This window comes from Ambystoma mexicanum, chromosome 1p (genome assembly GCF_040938575.1).
Source record: "Ambystoma mexicanum isolate Mex_15411 chromosome 1p, UKY_AmexF1_1, whole genome shotgun sequence".
In the NCBI taxonomy this organism is placed as follows: Eukaryota; Metazoa; Chordata; class Amphibia; order Caudata; family Ambystomatidae; genus Ambystoma; species Ambystoma mexicanum.
Genome location: NC_090921.1, coordinates 1,142,343,072 through 1,142,368,917, shown reverse-complemented (window position 1 = coordinate 1,142,368,917; position 25,846 = coordinate 1,142,343,072). Strand labels below are relative to the sequence as shown.

Below are 25,846 nucleotides of genomic sequence, written 5' to 3'. Positions count from 1 at the left end.
GGAGGGTGAAGTTGGGGAAGGGAAGGGAGGAGGGTGGGAGGGAGGAGAGGGAGTCTGGGGTGTTTGTAGTTAGGGGGGGAAGTTTGGGGTGTTTGTAGTTTTGGGGAATTTTAGTTTTAGTTTGTGTAAGAGCCAATGTAGAAATGTCGAACAAACCAAGGGCATCGGGTAATCTCAGAATTGTGACCTGGAATGTGCGGGGCCTCAATAGTTATCTAAAACGTAATAAGGTAATGATGTACCTGAAGAGGATGCGGATTGACATAGCTCTGCTACAGGAAACCCACCTCACCAAGGAGAAATTGGAGGTGATTAAGAGAAAATGGAGGGGTAATGTCATAGGGGCCATGTATTCGGCATATGCAAGAGGAGTGATTACATGGGTGGCACCGCATGTGCCATTTCAGCTACTTAGCTCAACAATAGACCCTGAATGCAGAATGGTGGTAGTGGCGGGACTCCTGGAGAACAGAGCAGTGAATATCATAAATTTGTATGCCCCTAACCATGATACAGCGGCATATGTTAGGTCTTTATATAGTAAAATTAGCCCTCTGGTGGGTGGCGCGATAGTATGGGGAGGGGACTTTAATTTCACCCAGAACCCCAAGATGGATAGGTTGGATGGCAAATAAGAAAAGCCGGCGCCAGCAGCTAAGGTGCTGAGGACATTGTTGAAGGACCTCGGCCTAGAGGATGTGTGGAGAAGGCTACACCCAATGGAAAGGCAATATTCGCATTATGCGGCACCACATGACCTGCACACAAGGCTGGATTATGTGTTTGCATCGGCCGGGATAGTGGGAGAAATGGAGGGAGCGGAATACAAAGCCCGGGTACTCTCCGATCACTCGCCATTGGTGATAGAGTGGCGACACCAACCCCCCAGAGCGCGGATCCCGACGGAGGTTCTACGGGATGCGGGCTTTCGAGAGGATTTGAGGGAGGCCATCGAAGAATACTTTGAAATTAACATGGGCAGTGTGCGTTCTGTGGGGACAGTATGGGAGGCATTTAAGGTAGTGGTGCGGGGAATAGCTATATCTAAATCCAAAGGGCTCCAAGGGGGTATCGAGCGGGAACTGCAAGAGACAGAAAAAGAGCTAGAGGACTTGATACAAAATGAGGAGACCACCCATGTGAATAGCGCCAAAATAAAGGAATTACAGTTAGCTTGCAGTGAACATTGGGATAGATTATGCAAACTAAACTATAAGAAATATACAGAGAGGCTGCATGCAGGGGGGGATAAGCCGGGTAGGTTATTGGCTTGCTTATACAAGAACTGCCGGTGTCCCTCCGTGAGGCGGTGATCATCCCGCTCCTGAAACCAGGCAAACCGGATGCGGAATGCGGTTCCTACAGGCCCTTGTCTATACTCAATCAGGACAGTAAGATACTCACAGCAGTGCTGGCAATAGACTAAAGAGGGTAATTGGCAAGCTGATACACCCAGACCAAACGGGTTATGTCCCCAGTAGAAATATCACAGACAACCACAGGAGGCTACACCATATTATTACTGAGGGAGACTCGAGCGAGCTGGCTATCGTGTCGCTGGACGCGGTTAAGGCTTTTGATTCAGTGTGGTGGCCGTTGTTGAAAGCGACCCTGAAAGGATATGGGATGGGACCAGGATAAACTAGATGGGTTCAGATGCTCTATAGTACCCCGACAGCGAGAGTTAAAACTGGAACCATAATTTTAGAGAAATGGCAACTTGGCAGGGGGACCAGACAGGGATGCCCCTGGTCACCCATGTTATACATCCTGGCATTAGAGCCGCTGGCAGTAAGCCTGCGCAACAATACGGGGAGGTGGGAATCCGCACGACAGGGGGAACACACCTGATATCATTGTATGCGGATGATGTGCTCCTCTACTTGCGTTACCCGGAGGAAAACCTGCAATTTGTGTTGGAGGTGATGGATCGTTACGCCACCCTCTCGGGCATATCGGTAAACCCCCGGACGTCAGTTTGTTCCCCTTGGGAAGGTACAAGAATACCCCACTGGAGAGACTCCCCGTCTTGCAGATACCCTGGCAGATCGTGACATTCAGGTACCTGGGCGTAAACATTTATCACAAAATATAGACAGAGCACAAACATAACACAGAGAAAGCGATGGAGGGAGTCAAAAACAGCATGGTGTTCTGGTCTAGATTACCCCTGGCCATGATGGGAAGAGCAGTTTTACTAAAAATTGTGGTATTGCCCAGACTCTTGCACTTTTTTGTGAATGTCCCGTACCTGATCCCCAGACGCTTTTTTGTTAAACTTCATGGTATGTATAGGGGCTTCATATGGGGCAACTACAGGAATAGGGTGGACCTGTGGAAACTACAGAACACATGTGATAAGGGGGGCATAAACCTACCGAATTTTGAGCTGTATTACCTAGCGGGACAGTTGTTGTATGTGGCTAGGTGGTTGTCTGCGGAAGACTCAGCAGAAGCTATGCTTTTGCAAGGTGAATCAGCTCCTTATTTTCTGAGGGAGACAATATGGCTACATAAAACTAAAATAGTAAGGATGGGGAGACTATTGAGGCTAGGCTGGGAAATTTGGCGCAGGACATGGAGAGTGGTGGGTGACCCAGATTTGGTTTCCCAGCAGGTCCCGCTGGCGGTCCTATGTGGCGACGACTCCCAACTGTTTGAAGCAGTCCGTAGATACTGGGAACCAGTGGGGTTGGCCATCCTTGGAGACATATGGCAGGAAGGGGCGGCGTTGGGATTCCAGAGGCTGCAGGAGGAGACGGGGGTGCATAGTGGCCAATGAAATGGGTGAGAAAGAGGTGGCCTGAGACTGTGCTAGAGGAAGAACCCGATGCCTCCCTAGAAACGATGTATGATGTCTCGGAGGGTGAACATGAAATATCAAGGATATACGAGCTCCTGGGGGTGAAGGCGGGGATGGAGCTGCTCCAATTGAGACGGGATTGGGAGGAGGAGGTTGGGGAACCCATGACAGAGGGACAATGGGATAGAGCCCAAAGATACCATACCCGGAATGCGAGACTCCAGCAGATTCAGTTGTATGTCACCCATAGGGCTTATCTGACCCCCAGCAGAATAGCTAGTTTTGGGGGCTCGACAGTACAAAAAGGCCCTAGGTGCGAGGAGGAGGATGCAGGACTACTGCACATGTTTTGGGCTTGCCCTGAGGTGCACAGATTCTGGGAAGAAATAAAAACGAAAATGACTGGTGGGGGAGTAGCACTGGACGTGAGGTCCGCTTGGGCTTGCATGCTTGGGAATTTTCCCAGGCCACGTCATTCAAAGCATATCAGCAAGATGAAGGACCTGGCCTATATTCTAGCTAAACATAGAATCGCAATGTGTTGGAAGGCGGCCTATAGGCCCAGAGTGGAGCTGTGGTGGGCGGACCTCTTGAGATGGACGGAAGTGGAGACTGCGGCATGGTTTGAAGCTGTCACCAAAGGGGGAGAGGAGGAAGTGGGCCCCCTGATAGCCTGGATGCAGCTGGTGATCACAATGGCAAACCCCCACCAGGTCAATTATGACACTGGAGACTCAAATAAGCCAACAAACGCTGAGATTCCGGAAAATGCTCATGTAGATGATGGGGCTGAGATGGCTCGAGTTTGTGGGGAGGGAGGGGGGAGGACAGAAAATGACACTGTTTAATGTGATGTTTTGATATCGATCATGTATGTCCTAAAAGGTTAATGTGTTTGGTGTGTTGTTAGAAAATAATAACATTTCTTTAAAAAAAAAAAAATTGTATTATTAATTGTATTTTCAACTGTATTATAAATTGCATCAATGTTATGTTACGTTATTTATACATTGAAAGGCAGATTTTCTTTCAGCCGGAACAACGTTAATAAAAAAAAAAAAGAAATAACTGAATATGTCAATATGCAAAATACTATTCATGAAAGGCAATATTTAAATTGGGCAGTTATATTATATGCCAAAAAATGCAATTACAAATATTCCTAATAGATTATTACGGACAGTCATTATTCTATTAAGGGAGTGGTGGTGAGTAGTATGCACCTCTCTTTTATTTATTTTGCAAGACAAAATAAAGATTTTACAAAGAAAGATAAACTGCTGCTCCCATCATAAAGCCACTCATAACGCCTTCTCTATTCTGTGTTACACCAATGGCAAACTGTCTCTCTGCATAAAGCTCAAGGACTCCTGCAACAAGTCCTCTTTTCACAGTGCGCAATCTGACCCATCAATACCTCTTTTTCGAGTCTGTCATATCCCAGACCCCAACGAAATTCATCACCAAAATATGTCAATGATCTTTTGTTTATTTTATTTATTTGTTACATTTATGTATCGCCCAAACCCAGAGGTATCAGCGCTTGAACAAAGCCAGTGGAAGAGTCAATGTAAATGGAGATGGTTTCTAGAGGAACATAGTGCGAGTTAGTCATATTAGATCTCCTTCAAAATGTTGGCATGGATCCTCCCGAGGTTCTGATAAAAGAAGCAAACAAACAACTCAATCGGAATCCTGGGAAGGGAGGGGGCATAATGCTTGCCTTGGGTCCTTAACAGAATCACAACTGTCTTTCACAATCTAGAAGGACTAATCGTAACTCTTATTATGCACTCTTCAAAGCCTTGCACACATAAAAGCTTTAAAAATGCACAATATGATATGGCATTTATAATGATATGATATGATATGATATGGCATTTATAACGCGCCTATACACAAGTGTTTCAAGGCGCAACAAGGCAAGAGAGGGGAAACAGGGAAGACAGACAATGATCCTACTAGGCCAGGTGTCATTCAGTTTGTGCAAGTGCAAGGGAGGGGATGGAGGAGAAGTGCGGGCGGGGGGGGTGGAAGAGGAAAGTTCAGTACATGGGATAAAGAACAAAAAATAAATAACAATAAGTAAACAATAATGAAGTGCTGCCAGCAGGTGGCAAGTGAAAGAGGTAAGTGCAGACGTCAGTGTCAAGTGCAGGTAGTGGGACCATAGGGATACAGAAACAGTCACCAAGTGCAGGGATTGTCAGGAACCGACTAGCGGGGGAGTAGATCTGGACCCGAGAATCGCTGGTGGCCAGGTAACCAGTGCAGTTCCCGTGACAGCCAGGGAATCAGCAGGGGAGAAGAGGAGAAAAAGCAGACAAGAAGAGAAACGTTTTGAGGTGCTTGCGGAACCGAAGATGATTCTCTTCAAGTTTCAGGGAGGCAGGGAGGCTGTTCCAGAGGGAGGCCCCAGCCGAAGAGAGGGATCTACCACCAGCTTGTTGCTTGGAGAAGCGACAGACCCTGAGGGAATTGGAGGCAGATGAGCGAAAAGCTCAAGAAGGAAGGTATTTAGGAAGAGATAGTTGAAGGAATTGAGGCCTCAGGCCCCAGAAGGCCTTGTGGACGATGCAGAGGGTTTTGAACATAATCCTCGCAGCCACTGGGAGCCAGTGCAGAGATTTCAGTCCTGGAGAGATACGATCCCTGGGCTGGAGGCCAAGGACAAGTCTCGCAGTTGTGTTTTGGATAAATTGCAAAGGGCGGAGAGGAGAAGCGGGCAGATTTAGAAAGAGGCTGTTACAATAGTCCAGCATGGAGAGAACCAGAACTCTGGAGACAGTGAGCTTCTGGGGGAAGGAGAGGAAAGGAAGACTACCTCTGAGGAGGTGTAGCTTGTAGTGGGACTTCTTAGAGACGTCAGAGATATGAGGAGAGAAGGAGAGTGTAGAGTCGAAGATGACCCCGAGATTTTTAGCCTTGCAGGTGGGAGCACGAAAGGGGCCAAGAGAGGCCGGCCAGAGAGATACAGGAAAGGAGGGAGTGGGTGTGCCGATGAGGAGAATCTCAGTCTTACTGGCATTAAGGCAGAGGTCATTGGCGGCGCACCACTCCTGGATAGCAGACAGACAGTCGGAGATGAGGGAAGTAGAGGAGGAGGCAGAGTGTAGCCTGAAAATGAGCTGAGTGTCATCCGTGTAGCACTGAAAGTTGGGGCAGAGAGCAGCTATGCGGTGGGCCAGGAGTGCCAGGTATTGGTTGAAAAGCCAGGGAGAGAGGTTAGACCCCTGGGGGACACCACAAGTAGAGAGAAAGATAGCAGAAAGGAAAGACCCAAGTTGAACCTGGGAGGGTCGGTCGGAGAGGAAAGAGCTCAGCCAATGCAGAGACTGACCGGTGATACCCAGGTTATCACAGAGACAGTGAGCAGGATGGCATGGCTGACAGTGTCAAAGGCAGAAGAGAGATCAAGCAAGATGAGGACACAGGGGGTGTTGGAGTCAAGGTTGGAGAGCAGGTCTTCACAGATGTTCAGAAGAGCAGTTTCTGTGCTTCTGGCAGCTCTGAAGCCAGACTGATGGTCATGAAGACAGCCAACAGATTCAGTGTGGAGATTTAGCTGGCAGATGGCCAGTTTCTCCAGGAGCTTGCCCAGGAAGGGAGTGATGGAGATGGGGCGATAGTTAGCCAGGCAGGAGGGGTCAGCAGAGGGTTTCTTAAGAAGGGGGTGCACAAGGGAGTGCTTCAGGGCAGATGGGAAGACTCCAGTGGCAAAGGAGTGATTACAGAAATCAGCAAGGGCAGGAAGCCAGGGAGTCAATGTGGTCCTTTATGGTTTTGGAGGAACAGGGATGAACCTGTTTTGACGAGACTTTCATGGATTTGACTTGTCTATAAACCTCATCAGCGGAGAACAGGGGAAAGGCAGAGAAGGAGGGAGGAGAGGAGGCTGCAGAAAGGTCGGAGGAAGAGCAGAGGAGAGGGGGAGGGAGGGGAAAGGAGGAGAGTGAGGACAGGATGACCTGAGTTTTAGAGATGAATCGAGAAGCCAGCTCCGTGCAGAGGGCCTGGGAAGGGACAGGAGAGGTAGAGACTGCAGCAGCATTGGCCAGTTCCTTGCAGATTTTAAAGAGTTCAGCTGGGTTGTTTGATGCCGAAGAGACGCGGGCTTGGATATGAGCTCTCTTCTTGGTTTTGACAGAGAGCCAGTATTTCCTCTGGAGCAGGCAGCAGGCCAGTTTGTCAGAGGATGTACATGAAGCACGCCATTTCCTCTCGGCCACCCTGCACTTGTGTTTTAGGGTGACGAGGTAAGAGTCGTACCAGGAGTTGCACTTGGCTTTGGGCTTCAGGCGGATTCTCATGACAGGGGCAAGGATATCAACAGTATCAGATATAGCAGAGTGGAGTGTGGAGAGGGCTGTGTCAGGGTGAGAGTCAGCCAAAGGGGGAAGTGGGGGTGAGAAGGTGGCGGCGAAATCCTCAGCTGACACGCGCTTCATGGGTTGGATGACCGAGAAGGTGGGTGGCAGTGATAGAGATGGCTTGGCCTGGGGGGTAGGGAGGGTGAGGTTGGAGGAGAGGAGACAGTGATCACTCCAGGAGAGAGGAGTGGATAGGGGAACAGAGAGGGGAAGGTCTGAGGAGATCAGAACATCCAGCATGTGCCCTGCGGAGCGAGTCGGGCCAGAGGGGAGAATAGTGAGTGAGAGAGAGTCGCAGAGGTCACAAAAGAGTACAGAGGGAGGACAGGAGGCATCCAGGTGGATTTTGACACCCCCAAGAAGAAGGAGTTGAGAGGTTGAAGCCAGGAGTGAGGAGGAGAGGTCCGCCCACTCAGAAAGGAAGGAGGAGATCTGATCAGGTGGCCGATAGATAGTAGCCATAGTAAGGGAATGGCTAGGGGAGAGAGAGATCCTGCAGACGAGGCATTCAAAAGAGGAGTAGGCCTGCATAGGAATGACAGAGGCAGGAATCCACTCGGGGAAGATCAGGGCTACACCCCCACCAGAGCGGTTGAACCTGGGTGTGGAGAGGTAGCCATCAGGTAGTAGCAGGTAGTAGCATGTCAAAGCTAGTGATAGAGCTGGCCGTGAACCATGTCTCAGTGAGACCGAGGACATCAAGGTCAAGTTCTACAAGTAGGAGGCAGATATCAGAGGAGTGTTTCACAGCAGAGCGAGAGTTAAGAGTGGCAATATGGAGAAGGTTGCCATCCTTGAAGGACTTCCGGGGAGAGGTGCAGGTCCGAGGTTCGCCCTTAGGAGGTGTAGAAGGAGCCCGAGAGGGGGCAGGGAGGGAAGGAGAAGGCAAGGTAGCCGAGGAAGAGGCAGAAGGGAGAGGTGAGGAAGTCACGGAGGGGAGAGAGGGGACAGGAGGAGAAGAAGGGAGGTTGATGAGGCGCAGGAGGCGTCTGTCAAAGAGGTGAAGGTTGGCCTGAGGGCCTTGGACCAAGACGGTCCCATTTGAGTATACATTAATGATTACCTTAGAGCAGTGGTCTTCAAACTTTTTTGGCCGGGGCCCCCCTGAGCAAAATTTGGGCAGGTCGGGACCCCCCAGAAATGCCAAATGGACAGTATATATTGTGTGCCGTCACCTGCTCCCATCACAGTCGCTGGGCTCCCTCATCCCACTCCTACCCAGTCCCTGGTCTCTCCCCACCCCATCACACACCCTGGGCTCTCCCCACTCTGCTCCCACCACTATCCCATGGTTCCTGCCCATTGTGCTCCCACAATAGTCCCTGGGTTCCCCATCCCGTTCCCAACACAGTCTGAGGGCCAGTGGCAGCTGGTGAATTTTTTTTTTTAAGTGGAGGGGCATAACTATTTCCGCCAACAATGCAATAGCGACCGAGCATAGTGAGGGAGCTTGAACCAATAAGAGGTGGTTCGGGGGGGTTTCCCCCTGTGAATTTATTTTAAATAATGGGTTAAAATGTTGCATTGTAGAGCATACTTTTAACAAAAAATGGGTAAATAGCCAAACAGTTTGCAATTGGTGCTGGGAGACCAGGGGGCTGGCATTGATATTGATATTTTATTTCTATCGCGCTCGTACACAAGTGTTTCAGAGCGCGACAAGGCAAGGGAGGGGAACAGAGGAGAAGAAAACAGCGATCTTACTAGGCCCAGTGACATTGAGAACGCGCAAGTGCGAGGGGGAGGGGAAAAGTGCATTGAAGGGGGTAGAAGTGGAAAGTGCGAAGCAGAGGAGAAACAGATAAATAACAATAAATAAATAATAAAGGCAACAAACAGTGTTAGTGCAGCCAGCAATTTGCAAGTGCTACATTTAAGGCCGCAGACAGGGTAGGTCTGATAAGCGCAGGAAGAAAGATGGTCCTCCTCAAGTTTTAGAGTGTCAGGGCGCTGTTCCAGAGGGAGGCCCCAGCCGAAGACAGAGATCTACCCCAGCTCGTTTCTTTGATAAACGACTGACCCTGAGGGAGTTGGAGGTAGAGGAGTGAAGAGCTCGAGAGGGGAGGTATTTGCGGAGGGAAAGCTGAAGGTATTTTGGACCCAGGCCCCAGAAAGCCTTGTGGACAATGCAGAGGGTTTTGAATGATAGATGTAGAGTAAAAAGATACCATCCCTGTCCCCTGGGGCCCACTGGTCCTAACACAATCAACATGATTATGTGTGTATGCAAGGCGCTGCACATTCATACAGCAATCACTCTATCATTCATATGAGCATCCATCACCATACACTCACTCATAACATAAGCATACACGCATCCATACACATGTTTAAATAAAAACAATGAACATAAACGTACCTTCTGCATTGGCCTGCGTGTGGGCGCTGAAACGGCCTGCTCCAGCTGCTCTGTCCATATGTGCAAGGAGGTGCAGGAGCTCCCCCTCAGACATACAGACATGCAGTGCCCCAGCCAGCATTTCCAATGAGCTATGCAATGCTGGCGAAGCAAAACGCCCCAGCACTTGCATGGCTCAGTGAGCATGTGCGGCTGGGGAACTAAACTGAACTGTCAAAGGGAAACAGTGTTTCCCTTTGACAGTTCAGCCAGCCCAGGAGCACTCCAATAGCTGGATAAAACAGCTGAGGGAGTGCTCACTGTTTCACTGGGCTGGCTTCTTAGCTCCTCCATAATGGGTGAGGGGCCACTGGGTGGGCGCCCCCTCGCCATTATGGATGAGCCGCCAGGCTCGGACAGGCCTATAGGGCAATGCCTGTACCAAAAATGTAAAATGCTAGTGTGGGCCAGTCAAAATGGGCCACCATTTTGGCCAATGTGGACCAGTTTGATGAGTTACTTAACTATGCAGTTAGTAATGTTTATCGTTGTTGCTGAATATATCACAATTTACTTACATTTTAACACAAAGCACCCCCTTGGGTACTATTGAAACAGTGGGCTTCATTACAACTCTGGCGGTAGCTGTGCTGGTAAAACCGGCACGGCTGCCGCTGGAGTTGCATCCGCCTCCATCACCTGCGAATGGGCAATTACCAGGTCATGCCGAGTTAGGCGGACATGATAATTGCCCTTTCGTGGGTGCCGGTACCGGTAGATCCCCATCCCCATTTGAGCCCCATAGGGCTCAATGGGAATGGGGAGATCGGATGCACCGGCACCGTTATTAACGGTGCCGGTGCATCTGACGAACTGTGCTCGCGGGTGCCGCACGGCCTGCCAGGTCAGACCTGGTGGGCTGTCAGGCACCCGCAAGCACAACTCTTACTATGGCGGTACGGTAGCAACGGTGCCAGTAGCTTACTGGCACCGTTGTTACCATACAGCCATAGTTGTAATGTGGTCCAGTCTGTGACTAAAGGAATGAATATCCATTTACAACTGTGGGCCACTTTTTCATTGTTGCCTGAGACAGTTTCATGCTTCAGCCTGACCATGTGAGCCACCCCTGCCCATTTCTTCGAATCTAAAAAAAAAAAAAAAAAAAAAAAAAAAACGTGCTTTTTTTTTTTTATTCATGCTGAGCTCTCAGGGCCCCCCAGGGATGCACCCGCGGACCCCTAGGGGGTCGCGACCCACAGTTTGAATACCGCTGCCTTAGAGGAAAGGAAGGAGGCCAGAAGGGCATCCCACCGGGTGCCGCCATTAATGGGAGAGGAAGAGAAAGGAGGGAGCACAGAGACCATATGAAGGGTCCATAGGTCAGGTGAAGGAACGTCAAAGAGGATGTCGGTGAGAGTTTCCTTGGAGGAGGCACTGGTGTAGGTGTCAGCTATAGGGAGGCCTGGGTTGGAGACCAGGATGTCCTTTTTAAACGTCTTCCTACCAGATTTAGTGAGGAGAGCCGGATAGTCGATAGAAAAGCAGTTGGAAAAGATAGGAGAGACAATGAGCACCATAGAGTAGGTGGGAGAGGTGGAAGGGAGAGGGGTGACACAAGAAAAGACAACTAGAGCAGGCAGACAGGACAGCGAGAGATGGGCAATTGGAGTAATGGGACAAGACGATAAGCAGGATTTAAGGAGATCACAAAAAAGCACAATTTAGACAGTAGGGGAGACACACCTAAGTTTGAGAATCCTGCGTAGAGGGCGAAAGGCCTACGGTACACAGTGCAATTCTATAGTATTTGGTCACATTTATACACCACCTAAGTTTGAGAATCCTGAACAGAGGGAGAAAGGCCAAGGGTACACAGTGCAGTATATAGTATCCAGATAGTTACATATAAGAACTCAGTGGTGGAACCGCCTGCAGGTGGTAGGGGATAGGCAGGGTATTCCGAGGGATGGTGGCTGGTGTCCCCTGTGGACACCTGCAGACACTTACTGGGAGCCTCAAGTAGGAGATGCCCTTTGCCTAGTGGCCCTTAGCCTGTGGCTGCCGGGCAGGTGGCTGCCCAGGGAGGGCCTTAAGTGGGAAGGAAGAGCCAATCAGGGAGGGGGGTGGGCGGGCAGACAAGAAGGGAGGCGGGCAGAACAACGGGGAAGAGGAAACAACGTGAGAGCAAGAACAGGGGGCAGGGAGGCACCAGACAATGTAAAAACTTAAAAACACAGGCCCAGGAGGGTCTTACCAAGCCGATCAGCCCAGCTGCAGCACCCGCTCACGCCGAGGTGGGTAGCAACCCCCGGCTTACCCGGATGTCCTCTATGGAACCTTTGGATAAGAATCGGAGCTGATATTGGATAGTTTGATTAATTGTTTTCTGTTGTTCTTCTTTTTAGAATTGGTTTTATAAATTGTATCATTAATTATATCATTAATTGTATTATCAACTGTATTATAAATTGTATCAATGTTATGTTATGTTATTTATACATTGAAAGGCGGATATTCTTTCAGCCATAACAACGTTAATTAAAAAAAAGAAATAACTGAATATGTCAATATGCAAAATACTATTCATGAAAGGCAATATTTAATTTGGGCAGTTATATTATATGCCAAAAAATGCAATTACAAATATTCCTAATAGATTATTACGGACAGTCATTATTCTATTAAGGGAGTGGTGGTGAGTAGTATGCACCTCTCTTTTATTTATTTTGCAAGACAAAATAAAGATTTTACAAAGAAAGATAAACTGCTGCTCCCATCATAAAGCCACTCATAACGCCTTCTCTATTCTGTGTTACACCAATGGCAAACTGTCTCTCTGCATAAAGCTCAAGGACTCCTGCAACAAGTCCTCTTTTCACAGTGCGCAATCTGACCCATCAATACCTCTTTTTCGAGTCTGTCATATCCCAGACCCCAACGAAATTCATCACCAAAATATGTCAATGATCTTTTGTTTATTTTATTTATTTGTTACATGTATGTATCGCCCAAACCCAGAGGTATCAGCGCTTGAACAAAGCCAGTGGAAGAATCAATGTAAATGGAGATGGTTTCTAGAGGAACATAGTGCGAGTTAGTCATATGAGATCTCCGCCAAAATGTTGGCATTGATCCTCCCGAGTTTCTGATAAAAGAAGCAAACAAACAACACAATCGGAATCCTGGGAAGGGAGGGGGCATAATGCTTGCCTTGGGTCCTTAACAGAATCACGACTGTCTTTTACAATCTAGAAGGACTAATCGTAACTCTTATTATGCACTCTTCAAAGCCTTGAACACATAAATGCTTAAAAATGCACAATAGGTTTGCAATAACATGTATAAAAAACAGCTACATTTGGCCAATCAGCAGCCCAGGGAATATCCTCTAGCCAATCCCCAGAACATAAAGCTTTTAATGCCATGGCCTCTCTAGCCATTTGTGCTGCATAGAGACATCTGCCCCAGCATTCCTCATTCACAAACCACTGCCAAGTGCATGGTGAAACACGATAAACAACGAAGACCCTGAACTGTTTAGAGCCGAGGTAAATTACTCATAGCTCATTAAACAGTTTACAACATACAACATGGAAGTTTGAGGACATGCAGTAGCATTAATCTGTTTAGAGGCCTAGTTAGTGAAGTGTGACAACATGAAAGAAACCCCGGAGTGCAGAAATACCCTGTTTGGGAGGTCCAATGAACGTCAAATACCCAATGGAAAGCCACTAGACATATCAACATAATCAATTTGGCCTACAGTGGGAATATTTCAGAAAGGGAAGAATTTTCATGCAAATAACCTTTAAAAGACGACAGGCGAATGGATGCCCCCCTACTGGAAGGCGCCCAATCTGTTCATGATAACTGGAGATAGCTGACCTATTTGTGACGTCGCAGGTACGAACGACACATGCGCGAGCCTCGTTTGGGATCGCGCATGCGCGTTCTTAATAAAGAACGTCCGTGCGGCAATTGACGCCGGGACTCCGGAAGACACACACTTATGTCCCGAGTCTCATTGTATGAATGTGCGTGTGTGGCAGTACGGGGTGGCCCGAGGCACGGGCTCGCACACAACATCTGGTTACGAGGCAGGACACGAATGGAGGGGGTCTTGACACGAAACAACATGTCAATCATTATGATCGTCCTCGTCGTGTCTTTCTCGAATCCAACGCGAGCAGTGGCGATGAGCTTTTTCTGCAATGCGTGAGGCAGTAGCGGCCTGGAAAGGTGCTTGTGCGCTGCCCACGCGATAAGAAACAGCCTAACACCAATTTTTGGAACCACTGCTGTCTTTGCCACTGAAGAGGACTGCAACACACTCAGTGACCACAGCTTTAGTGGTGACAGGATGGACACATAAGCACAGAGTGCAACCAGGTACCAGAGCTCCAACACCACCACTGCATAGTGGATCAGGTACGGTAACCATCTGTTCAAGTCAGGTCGGGAGGTGCCTGTGCGACCTGTGAAGATGTCGGATAGTGATGGAGAAGCAACAGCAGCACAGACGGTTGTGCGTAGACAACAGGGTTCACTACTACCTATGCAAGAATTCGACACTTCAGGTCCTCCTTCAAAGTTGGACCCAAAATGGTTGCTGTGGATAAAATAATTGGACATGTACTTCACCGCAACTGGAGAAACCAACGATGACGCCAAAATGACGACTCTGCTCTACTCAGCAGGGATGGATGCTCTTCGCATTTACGAGCCCCTAAACTTGCAAGTGGTACGTATGATGCTGTCAAAACTGCCCTCATGAACTATTTCATTCCTCTATCCAATGTGGATTTTGACAGATTTCTCTTCTGCGGCGAAAAACAGCGGGAAGAGGAATCACTTGACCAATTCTGTGCTCGTCTGCGGCAGATGGCTACCACCTGTAGATGGGAAAATGAAGATGGCATGGTCCGGAATCAAGTGATCCAAGGATGCAGCTCAGGCAAGCTACGCAGACAAGTTTTGTGAGAGCCAGGTTGGACTTTGGTTAAGATTCTAGACAGTGGAAGAATATATGAGCTAGCTGAGTCGAGAGGGGCAAAGATGGACGCAGCAGTGTGCCCCGGCAGGCCCGAAGAAGCGTTTGCAGTAGGGAAGCAGACATCGTCAAAGGCCCGGTGGGGCCAGAAACGCCAGGAAGCAGCTCCAGAGCAAGGACCTACATCCATTTGCCAGTACTGCGGATATGACCTACCATGCTCTGAAGACTGTCCCGCCAAATCGAGGTCTTGTGGCAGGTGCAATGGTCCCGGACATTATGCCAGGATGTGTCGAGCTCCCGCGCCGGTTGCGATACAAAGGGGATCGGCCAGGACAAGTGGCGGTGGTTCAAGGAGGCAATGGAGCATTGCGACATTGGAACAAGATGTGCAACGTGTCAACATTACGGAGGAAGAAGAGGAGGAAGATGAAGTCTTTTTCATTTCGAATCTGGCAACAGGGGCAAGGAAAAAGAGGCAGCCCAAGTGTGTTGTAGACATTCAAGGCGTGCCAACACAAGTACAGATAGACACAGAAGCCTCCGTTTGTGTGCTTGCCACTGAACACTACGAATCGATCCCAGGACCGCCACCATTGGAAGTATCCTTGGCGAAGAGCTTCACTTTTGGCAGAGACACTCCACTTCCTATTCAAGGGGTGTTTGTGGCACCCGTTTCCAAGGGGGCTAAGACAATCAAAACCAGATTTTTTGTCACCGATGTCAGCCCGCGCTCCCTGCTCAGCTGTGCGGCATCGGAGGCGTTAGACATTGTACATTTTGCTTTTGAAGTTTATCAGGTAGACATTGAGCAATTACTGGCCAAGTTCTCTGGCATTTTTCAAGGAGTGGGCAAGTTGAAGGCTCCCCCAATGCGATTGCACATTGACGACACCATTCGGCCCACAGCTCTCAAACATCAACGAATTCCGTTCCATCTCAGGGAACAGGTAGAGAAGGAACTTCGAATGCTAGTCCAAATGGACATCATTAAAAGGGTGGAAGGACCAATGCCCTGGGTCTCGCCCATAGTCATAGGTCCCAAGCCAAAACAGCCAGGAGCGGTACGCATTTGTGTGGACATGCACCTCCCGAATGCCGCAATTAAACAAGAGAGACATATTATACCCACCCTCGACGACATCATAGGGGAATTACAAGGTGCCAGAGTATTCTCGAAGTTGGATCTGAGGTCGGGCTATCACCAGCTTGAGCTCCACCCAGATTCGAGATACATTACAACTTTTACTACACATGATGGTCTCTATCAGTTTAAGCGCCTACGTTTTGGCATATCATCTGCGGCGGAGGTCTTCCAAAATGCCATCAGGGGGGCACTGGCAGGACTAAAAGGCGGTCTGAATATGAGTGATGACATTTTGGTTTTTGCTGAATCTGAGGCAGAACACATGAAAAGACTGGAACACACCCTAAGGCGTCTAAATGAAGTGGGGCTCACTTTACACCGCGAAAAGTGTGAGTTTTTCAAAGATAAAATTGGCTTCTTTGGCTTCATCTTTCAGGCCAGTGGCGTATCACCCGATCCTGAAAAGATTAAGGACATTTGCGAGGCCATGGTACCCCAATCCCCCACCGAGGTACGCAGCTTCCTGGGGATGGTTAACTACTGTGGGCGTTTCATCAAAGGACTCACATCCCTGTCAGAACCCCTCAGAGCACTAAGCAAGAATGAGGCCATCTGGGTGTGGGACCGGAAAGAGCAGGAGGTGTTTCAGGAAATCAAAAATGCCCTGTCTGATCGAGATACCATGGCGTATTTTGACCCCACTGCAGAGTCTGAAATTGTCGTTGATGCCAGCCCAGTCGGACTGGGGGCTGTCCTTATGCAAGCGAACAACAGAGGTGACATATGTCCCATCGCATACGCGAGCAAGGCCCTCACGGACACGGAAAAGCGCTACTCGCAAATAGAAAAGGAAGCGTTAGCTATCCTGTGGGGCTGCCGCCATTTTCGTTTATACATCTTGGGCAAACCGGTCATGGTCGTGACGGACCACAAGCCACTCCTGCCAATCCTAGCGGGAGTATCGTCGAAACCGCCCCCCAGAATAGAGCGTTGGATGCTAGCTCTCATGGAGTACGGGGTCAAGCTGGTGTACCGGCCTGGTACCAATAATCCTGCAGATTATCTGTCTCGCCACCCGAACTATAAGAGGACAAAGAAGCCCAACGAGGTGTTCGACTGCCGAGAGTTAGTATGTCACGTGGTAGAGAGTGCTATGCCGGTAGCTCTGTCCAGGATCACCATAGCGACTGAATCGTCAAACGATGAAGTGTTCCAAATCATCAAAACAGCAGTGAGAAGCGGTGATTGGAAAGAGGTACTCCAGAACAATTTCAGGCGGCATGAGGGAGCATCGAAGGATCTTCAGGCGCTCTGGAGGGTGAGGGACGAACTTTCAGTATCGGACGATGGGCTACTGCTACGGGGAAGACAGATTGTGATCCCACAAACCCAGAGAAATCGTGTCCTGGAACTGGCACATGTTGGGCATCAAGGGGTTGCCAAAACAAAGGCGAGGCTCGGGCCTAAGGTATGGTTCCCGGACTTAGAAAGCCGGATAGAACTATATGTGAAAAGGTGCCTACCGTGCCAAGCGGCGAGTCCAGTGGAAAGGGCCCCGCTCATCAGCTCTATGGAACGGAGTGAGAAACCCTGAGGAACCGTACACGTTGACTTTGGATCGATGGGGAGAGGCACGTATTTCTTGGCGGTGGTCGACCAGTGGTCAAGATACCCGGAGGTGGAGGTAGTTGAGTCCACAGCAACCGGTCACACCACCAGGGCACTAGACAAAATGTTTGCAGCACATGGTTTTCCCGAAATTCTGTGTTCGGACAATGGGCCCCCATTTACGGGCAGCCAGTTTGCTCAATACTTGAGAGAGAAAGGCATCCAACACCGGAAGGGCTCACCCCTCTGGCCTCGGGCCAACGGGGAAGCTGAAAGACTAATGCGGACTTTGAATAAGGTGTGAGAATATCGGCAAGTGGCGGGGAAGACCTACAGCAGAAAGTGGTCGAGTTCCTGAGAGAATACAGGACCACGCCCCATCAGTCGACAGGGGTTGCTCCCGCCGAAGCGCTATTCGGGCGCTGCCCACGAGGGATGATATTCGAGGTAGAAGGCAGGGAACCCGGGGTCTTCGCCAATGAGAAGGTCCGGGAAGATCGAGCGGCACGCAACATAAAGGAGAGTGCGAGAAGGGGCCTACAAGACAAGGAGGTTGCCGTAGGTGACTCGGTGTTGGTCAGGAATCGCCGCCCGGAAGGAAAACTGTCACTACCCTACGAACCCCAACCATGGACCGTGACGCATGTGAAGGGAATGATGGTCACTGCCGCCAACGAACGAGGGACTGTCACCCGCAACCGATCATTTTTTAAGAAAGTGGACCGTTCACACGAAGGTGTCGACCCCGATGAGGGAACTTCATCAGGAACAGTTGACGAGACTCCCGGAGAGGATGTCCCGCAGAATTTAGATCCATCCGCAGTGGCACCCAGTGTGATCCCCCAAAACGCACCTCGATACCCCGTGCAAGGAAATTGCAGACTGCCTACTCGCCTCAAGGACTATGTCCTGGACTCAGGAGACTGAGCCTACTCTAGAATCAGGTTTGCAGCCCACGTTGGGCCCTGTGTTCAAGTTACCAGTTGCACTGTTGTATTTTGAAATGTTATTGTATTTTGATTAAAGAAAAAAAGGGATGTGACGTCGCAGGTACGAACGACGCATGCGCGAGCCTCGTTTGGGATCGCGCATGCGCGTTCTTAATAAAGAACGTCCGTGCGGCAGTTGCCGCCGGGACTCCGGAAGACACACGCGTATGTCCCGAGTCTCATTGTATGAATGTGCGTGTGTGGCAGTACGGGGTGGCCCGAGGCACGGGCTCGCACACAACACTATTTAGTTTAACTTTGATGTAAGATGCCCTTTCCTCCATACTTGGCAGGAAAATCAATACATGGATAATGTCGTGTGAAGCAGGATTCCAACCCCGTAGAAAGGGGTTTTGCGTGCTGAAAAGTGTGCAAAGTCACTTTTCAGTGCGAAAAACAATCCACGAATCAGGCCCTGAGCCTCACTCATTCAAAAAGGATACCTTTTATTTATTTTAACACACTTTCAGACGAATTGCCTTTGGTGCCAGACATGATACAAACACAGAATACAAAAATCAGTAATCATAACAATTAAATTAATAAAAACTCACAGATTAAAACAATTCAGAAAAAAACAAGAGAAAATAGCAGAAAATCTGTAAAATAGTAAACCGATCATTCATATTTGAGAGAACTTCTTTGCTGCTCTGAAGGTGGTAGAATCTAAAATAGTTTTTAGAAACAAAACCTTTCCCCTTAGTTCATCGTCCCTCTGTAGCTGTTCGGGCACATTGCTTTGCAGGCATCCTATAATAATGCAATTTGTTAATGTATTCCATTCTGGGATATGGACTTCTTTGAGCTTTTTTAAATCCGTAAATCAAACAGCTCCAGGATTCGTTTTTTGATCCAACCAAGCCAGGATATTGTCAGAAAGGGCTTCCCATGGCTTATACTTTGTTAATCTGGGAACATTACTGATAATGATATTTCTTTCATCCTTTATTTGTGCCAGTATTTTCTTAACCCTGATTTTTGGCATGTTCCGCTTCCATCAGATAATGGTATCCATGCTTGAGACTGGGTTAATATTCGAGTTGAGCATAAAAACAGAGTCATCTGGGACTCTTATTGTGTTTAGGACATCTTTAGGACGGTTGCAGATAATCCTTTGTAAAAGTATGATTTTTGGGATTATTAATGGTTGGATAAGACAGATTGCTGTAACGCTGTGGTGATTGTACTAGTTTGAATTCCGTTCTTGTTTATTTATTTTATTTATTTATTTGTAACGCGCGCCTGCCCGTAGGCATCGGGGCACAACAACAACACAAAAGGACAACAAATACACGGGACAGAGGACAACAGAAAAGTTAACACTAAAGATTATCTGGAGTCAGTGGGGGCATAACTGAACAACCCATGGAAATTACCTGAAAAGATGCTTCTTTGTTGCAGTATTAACATTGATCGCCTCGCTGACTATCCTGGCTAGATAGAGATTAGGTGAGGTGTTCTGCTGACCATGTCTTAGCATCTAACTTGTTTGAGAAGAACAATTTATTTTGACTTTCCCCTTTATTTGATAGGGCTACTAATTCACCTCAAAGTCGCCTAATTGTATCCTATTGTTCTGCACCAGGCCCACTAACTCAGAAGATGTAGGAGAGAGCGACACATCAACATGAGAGAGGATAATATATTTATTTATATCGCCAGAGATATCTTATGTTAGGCACCAGACATTTGCATCAAAACTGCAGGGTTGGATTATTGCTTCCTTATTACAAGGATTTGTTGGACTGGAACTCTGTTGTTTGCCACTTACAATACGCATTACTGCAGTACATGAGTGAGTAACTGAGTCATTTGCTTCTCTCTCCAGCTAAATTTGTTGCACAGTTGACTGAATGCATAGGGGAGACATGGACAGAGCTAACTGGCTAACCCCGAGGTCTCTTGAAATAATTTGGGACTCAGGAATGGATAAAACAACCTCGTTTTTGACTGCTTCAATGTGCTTCCTTCTCCGCGCACTTCTTAGCAAAACATCTTGACGGCAGGTTAAGTCACAGTATTTCAGGATGTACTCTCCAAGATAGACCACCTGAAGAGAAACCAGAGTCATTGTTTAGGTTTCAGTTTCATCAGTATAACCTTTGATGCTCTATTTGTTAACCTTTTAGGAGCAACTAATAATACGTTCTGTTTGTAAAGTATATTGGTGTCACTCTTGCTACCTGTTTTCCTCTTTCACTCGCCCTGTTTTGCCACCTCACTCTCGGTCTTACTCTCGATTCCCCTCTATCTCATGCCCACTTTGTCTAGCCCTTGCGCCAGCTGCTACTATCTTTCTCCTTATCTATCTATCCAGCCATATTTTCCTCTTTCCTATGGGAACGGTTTGTGTCTCTCACCCTGTCACCCAGTCTTTCTTTTTCCTATTGCACAATTGGCCTGATTCACAAAGATTTGAACTGGCACAAAAGAGGTGATGCCTGTGTGCCTCTGAGATGTGCACCTGACACGTATTCACAATGCCAAGTACTGGAGCATGTCTGAAGAATCCTGCAGCATCTTTCAAATCCTCTCATGCAAGTGAGATTCCCAATGGCTTGCTCGCATCCCAGAGATGCTCCAGGTACCCACAGATGTGCCCCAGTTTTAGGGCTGTTAACATAGGCATAACATTGCAGGTGTACATCTGGCATACACACAAGTCATTCCTGATTCACTCTGGTGCAAATCTCTGTGCATCTGACCTGTCTCTTTGTCGCTCACTCTATCCTTGTTCCTCGATTTCCGCTTCACTTTATCTTTCCTACTCATTTATACTCTCACATGCATGCTATCCCTCCATCTTTTTACTTACTTTCCCTTCATGTCTTTCTCTGCATCATCTTCTCTTTCGAAAACACTGTGCATTTCTAGCCCTCTTTTCCTTTCATTACCTTTTCCCTGATTCTTTCTCTTTGCTTCCATCTGACTCTGCGTCTCTTCCCCTTTTCCCCTGACCCTTTTTCTATGTCTCCTGCTTTCTTTCTGTTTCTTTCTAATTCACACGGTCACATTCTGTTTTTTATCTATTCCTCGATGACGTTTTCGTTCCATTTAATGCAGCTAAGCCTTAATGTATCACCCTCTATTATATTTGTATGTCCCTTTCTCTTCCACTCTCACCCTCTCTCTCCTGCACTTTATTCCCCAATAAAGAGAAACAGAGAGTGACAGAGGGGGAGTCAAAGAAAGAGTGAACAGCAATTTCTCTCACTCCCATCGGTCCGCTTTCTTAGTCTGCTGCTTCCTCCAATTTCTTCTGTTTTGTCTTTCTTTATTGCCCCTCCCTAAACCCTCCAGCCTCTATGCAGCTATTGATAAGATGTTGTAACATTAAGATCTTAATGGTGGCCCTCTCTTCTCTCCTCAGCTCTCTGCCATTTCCTTGCCTTCAGAAGCTCACCGGCCCCTGGCTATCAGAACATTTGAACTGATTGGTCATCAATTCATCACAGTCAGCTTTCTAAATTGCACTTATTGACGCGCCAATCTGGTTCTTTTCTCTGACGTGGTGTTGCAGAACACACCGGAAGTGCTAGCAAAATGGACTATACCAAACAAACACACATTCTCCATTCTACAAGCCTGAAGGGACAGACCCTTATTACTGAGGCTGCAGAAAGAGACAGAAAAGAAAGAAAAATACCTTGGCCTTTGTTGGGCCAAGACATACCCCTGCTGGCAATGCCATGAATCTGATACTTTGGGGGCCATTCTCTGAACTGAATTGAAATGGATACACAATTTTGAATAATTGGAAACATATTTGTTTTTCTAATTTGGATGCAATTTACCAGAAACGTTCTGGGTTGGAAAAGATAATGCGAAATTTGATTTTGACTCAGCAGCAGCAATGCTAACCTAAAAAGTTACTTTGTCAGTCTGGTTTAAAAAAGCACAAGGTCTGGCATGTTCAACGTTCTTTAAATTGTGCCAACGAGCCAACGAATGCCACCGAAGTGGGAATGCATGCAGTGGGAAACTCTGCATGTGTGACCTCATCCATGACATTTGGGATTGAGCTCTCTGCCTGGAGTGAGGCGCGGAGTGGGAAATCTGCTTGGGATTTCCCCTGCTTCATGCAGGGAATCCACATGCATCTGCAGTCACTGCTGTGGGTGGAGTGGTATTGATCACTGGAGATTCCGCCTGCATTTTTGTGTCTGAAAAGGGCAGATAGAGTCCTTAGGAATCCATAGTAATGGTACTGTACTGTTCTTCATGGTGGATACATTACCTGTCACTGCTGTGTGCATAGTGGTGATACAGGTAGATTGTATGCATATAGCAGATATGTGCATGGAATCCCAGCAAATGTACGGATTCCGAAGATCAACATCTGCTCCATGCTGCTAATCAGGAGAATCCCCAGGAAACAACCAGGCAGCTGTTGAGTGTGGGGTCCATTCCAAAGGGTTATATGTGTTATTAGTACCCGGCGAGAGTCAAGCAGAATGCAACACGCATTCTGATTGGCTCTCGTCGGGTCCTTACCCGGCCGAAAATCCTTTGATTCTCGGCTGGGATTCCAACCGCCTAGTCCTCGGTGGAGGGCGTGGCAGCCCTCACCCAATGAGGAGGCTGGAAGCGGGGCCATCCCCGCTCCGAGCCTCCCCGCGGCTGAGAGGCTGCCTTCGCCCCCCGCAGGGGACTCGTGTAAGGCTTTTTTTTTAATTCCCTTTCCTCCCTCCTCCCCCCTACCCCCACTTACTTTCTTGTTCCTGCTTCCCCAGCAAGGGACGAGGGAAGGCTCCAGCCGTGTGGAGACTCGGAGCGGGGCCATCCCCGCTCCTTGCCTCCACACAGCTGGAGGCTTCCCTCCTCCCTGGCCGGGGACGCAGGTATGCTTTTTTTTTTTTTTTTACTTTTTTTTTTATTTCCGTCACACTCCCAGCCTCCCAACCCCACTTACCTTCTTTTTGATCCTTTTTCGGGAGTTGAAGCGCTGGGAACACTTGTGTTCCCAGAGCGTCTGCTCCCGATGGCCGCCATGGAAAGGGAACACAAACTCTGTTTACCCTTTCCATGGCGGCCATTTTCTTGGTCGTTTCTGCAGCATTTCGGGACAGAAAAAAATGCTTTTAGTGCCCCGGTCACACACATAATGCGGGCCATGGTACTAATAGAAATATGACCCTCGCGGCGGGGGCATTACCTGAGTCAGTAATGCCCCCGCCGCTGGGGTCATATTGCTTAATTCAACAAGTGCATGTAGTTTTTTCAAGGATAGCATCCCTTACTTGTGTCTCTCATCATTACTCAACTATGCTATTCCTTTAAATATTGTGTAGCTCACTTTTCACATTTTTAATTCTTTAATCTGAAGTTTCAATTGGGGTACCCACCCTGCAACACATGTGTTTTCAAAATGTCCTGTTTAGGTGGATACCTATTGTTTACATGCCTGTTCTAGCGCCTACCCTGACTATGTCCATGTCAATGTTCACTAGACATCACTGTGCTATGCAATCCCCAGTGTGATATTTGCACATGTCTCAGCTGCTGTTGTCCTTGAGTAGACCTAGTTCTTAGATTACAAATGTGGGCATTCCTGGGTGCAGCTTTGTCTCACCGTCTCGGGCCTGACCCCATATGCATTGTACATGGCTGGCAAAAGTGGTTTGGGTACCACAAAGCGGCAGGGGTCAAGTCATAAAAAATGAAGTGGGGGGACTTATGAACATTCCAATTGAATGTTGTGTCACCAGAAATTAGAATATCAAGGTCCCCTCTGAAAAAAGTGGGGAGAGTCCTGAAAAAAGTTTGGGGACTCCATCCACCCACGTGTACCCTCGATTTTATCCATGCAGAGTGGCAAATAGTGACATGCAGGCCCTTTGTAAAACAACGGTATAAATAAATATGTTGCCTGCCTTTGTATTGTTCAATATTTCTCACAAGCAGATTGTTTTTTACTATGTTTTATTTTGCAAAACTGGCGTTTCCAGTTGTTTTCACATTTGGAAGACTCACTTGTCATGTCAAAGCCAGATGGCATGTTCAATAGGAAACTGAGACAATACTTGTAACATTGGGAATATACCTCAGTGAAGGCTGCCTCACACTTGGAGGGGCCCTGCTATATCTGCACCTTCATGCCATAGGTCTAGCTTAGCCCTAGACCCTACCAACTGATCCTGAGACCATCTCATGTCATGCCAGGTAGGGGTGAGTCAGAACTTCCTTTTTATGGTAATTCCCAAAAGAACATTCTAATGTTTTGCTTTTCTCACAAGAATTCCAGTGTTATAAAGGATTTCAACGTCTGTCAAGTTAAAAAAGAATCTAAATATCTTTTAGAAAGTTTAAATAAAAATGCATATTCTCTTTATATTCCTGTTTCAGTTACTATTACATTATTTCAATTCTGAAACTAATACAATAACTTTTACAACTTTTTAATAAATCGTTTACATTTTTTAAAACAATTAAATAACCATCACAACTGTTTAATTAAACAGCCCAACATTTTGAAAATATACTAGGAAATAGCAATAACAGCATTTAATCAAAAATCAAAGCTTGACAACTACACAAATTCTCAATATTTAAATTAACAAGGCTTTTTTTTCAAAAACGTCCACATCACTAATAAGGTTTAACTAATGATGCAAACTTCTGTTAAGCACATGGACACATTTTGTAATTAACTTTTTTGTTCAATTTATATAGCTTGTCAATTAGAAATCTCAACTTTGTGAAACTTACAAAAATCAGTTGAACCCCCACACTACTAACATTCTGCATATTTTCATTAACAAACGTGCTATGAACTGATAATTTTGTGTTGTGTATCTTTTGTCCAACATGAAAAAAAAGACTGAAACAGATTTCTGTAACGGGGCGAAATGCCATGTAGTGTCTGTTTTAAAACTAGGTCAAAAAGCTAGACACCCGTAACAATATAGTGGTCCCTCTCTGCCCACAACAGTGTGCCACTGTGTTGTCCTCCTCAAATCACCTCACGCCTGGTAGTTCCTCTGTATGCCCAGTTGTCTGCGTTCTCTTTTCCCCTCTGAATTTTCAGCCCTCCACTATCACTCCTGACTCACATGTATCAATTTGTATACCTTCATTGGCCCCTTCTAACTGCGCCATTTTAGGTGGCTGTTTGGACCGCAGACTTCTATCTATTCATTCCCCTCTCATCTGGTCATCCATTTCAAGTGTACAAATTGCAGTGCCACAATTTAAAAAAGGCTCAATTTTGAGAACATGTTCTCTCTGTAGTCATTGCATTGCTGTTTTGCAGTTCACATCATACAAGATCATTTTTGCATATGTATGTTGAAAACGTTCCCATGCATTTTGCGTACATTTATTTTAATAAATTACCCATCCTGTTGTCTTTGCTAGTGCTGTTTGGTATACAAGTGCTTAATAAACCTTTCATATAACAAGCGGGGTCTCTAGATTTCTGTTGTTTATGCTCATTTAAGGTAAATGCTGCATTACTGTTTTTATGGTTTTATGTTATAGTATGCTGGAAATATTAACATGGACTTAAATTGAAGCTGTAAAACGAATGGGTAAAAATAACAATGCATCATTTTACATTGAAAGTTACATAAACAGTGAAAACAGAGACATGTTAAATGAAGAGATTAAAGAGAACTAAATGAACGGTTTTTATTTTGTTCTAAAAAAAATATTTTTTT

General features: G+C 47.2%; 1 protein-coding gene across 1 annotated transcript in view; it reads left to right on the top strand.

The window, feature by feature from the left end:
• LOC138449858 (protein NKG7-like) overlaps positions 1 to 25,588 on the top strand; it is a 149,816-nt gene extending 124,228 nt beyond the window's left edge. Inside the window, exon 5 of the mRNA XM_069604797.1 lies at positions 21,559 to 25,588. Coding sequence (XP_069460898.1) covers positions 21,559 to 21,617 — 59 coding nt within the window. The 3' untranslated portion in view covers positions 21,618 to 25,588. The remainder of the gene's footprint in view (positions 1 to 21,558) is intronic.
• The last annotated feature ends 258 nt before the right edge of the window (positions 25,589 to 25,846 follow it).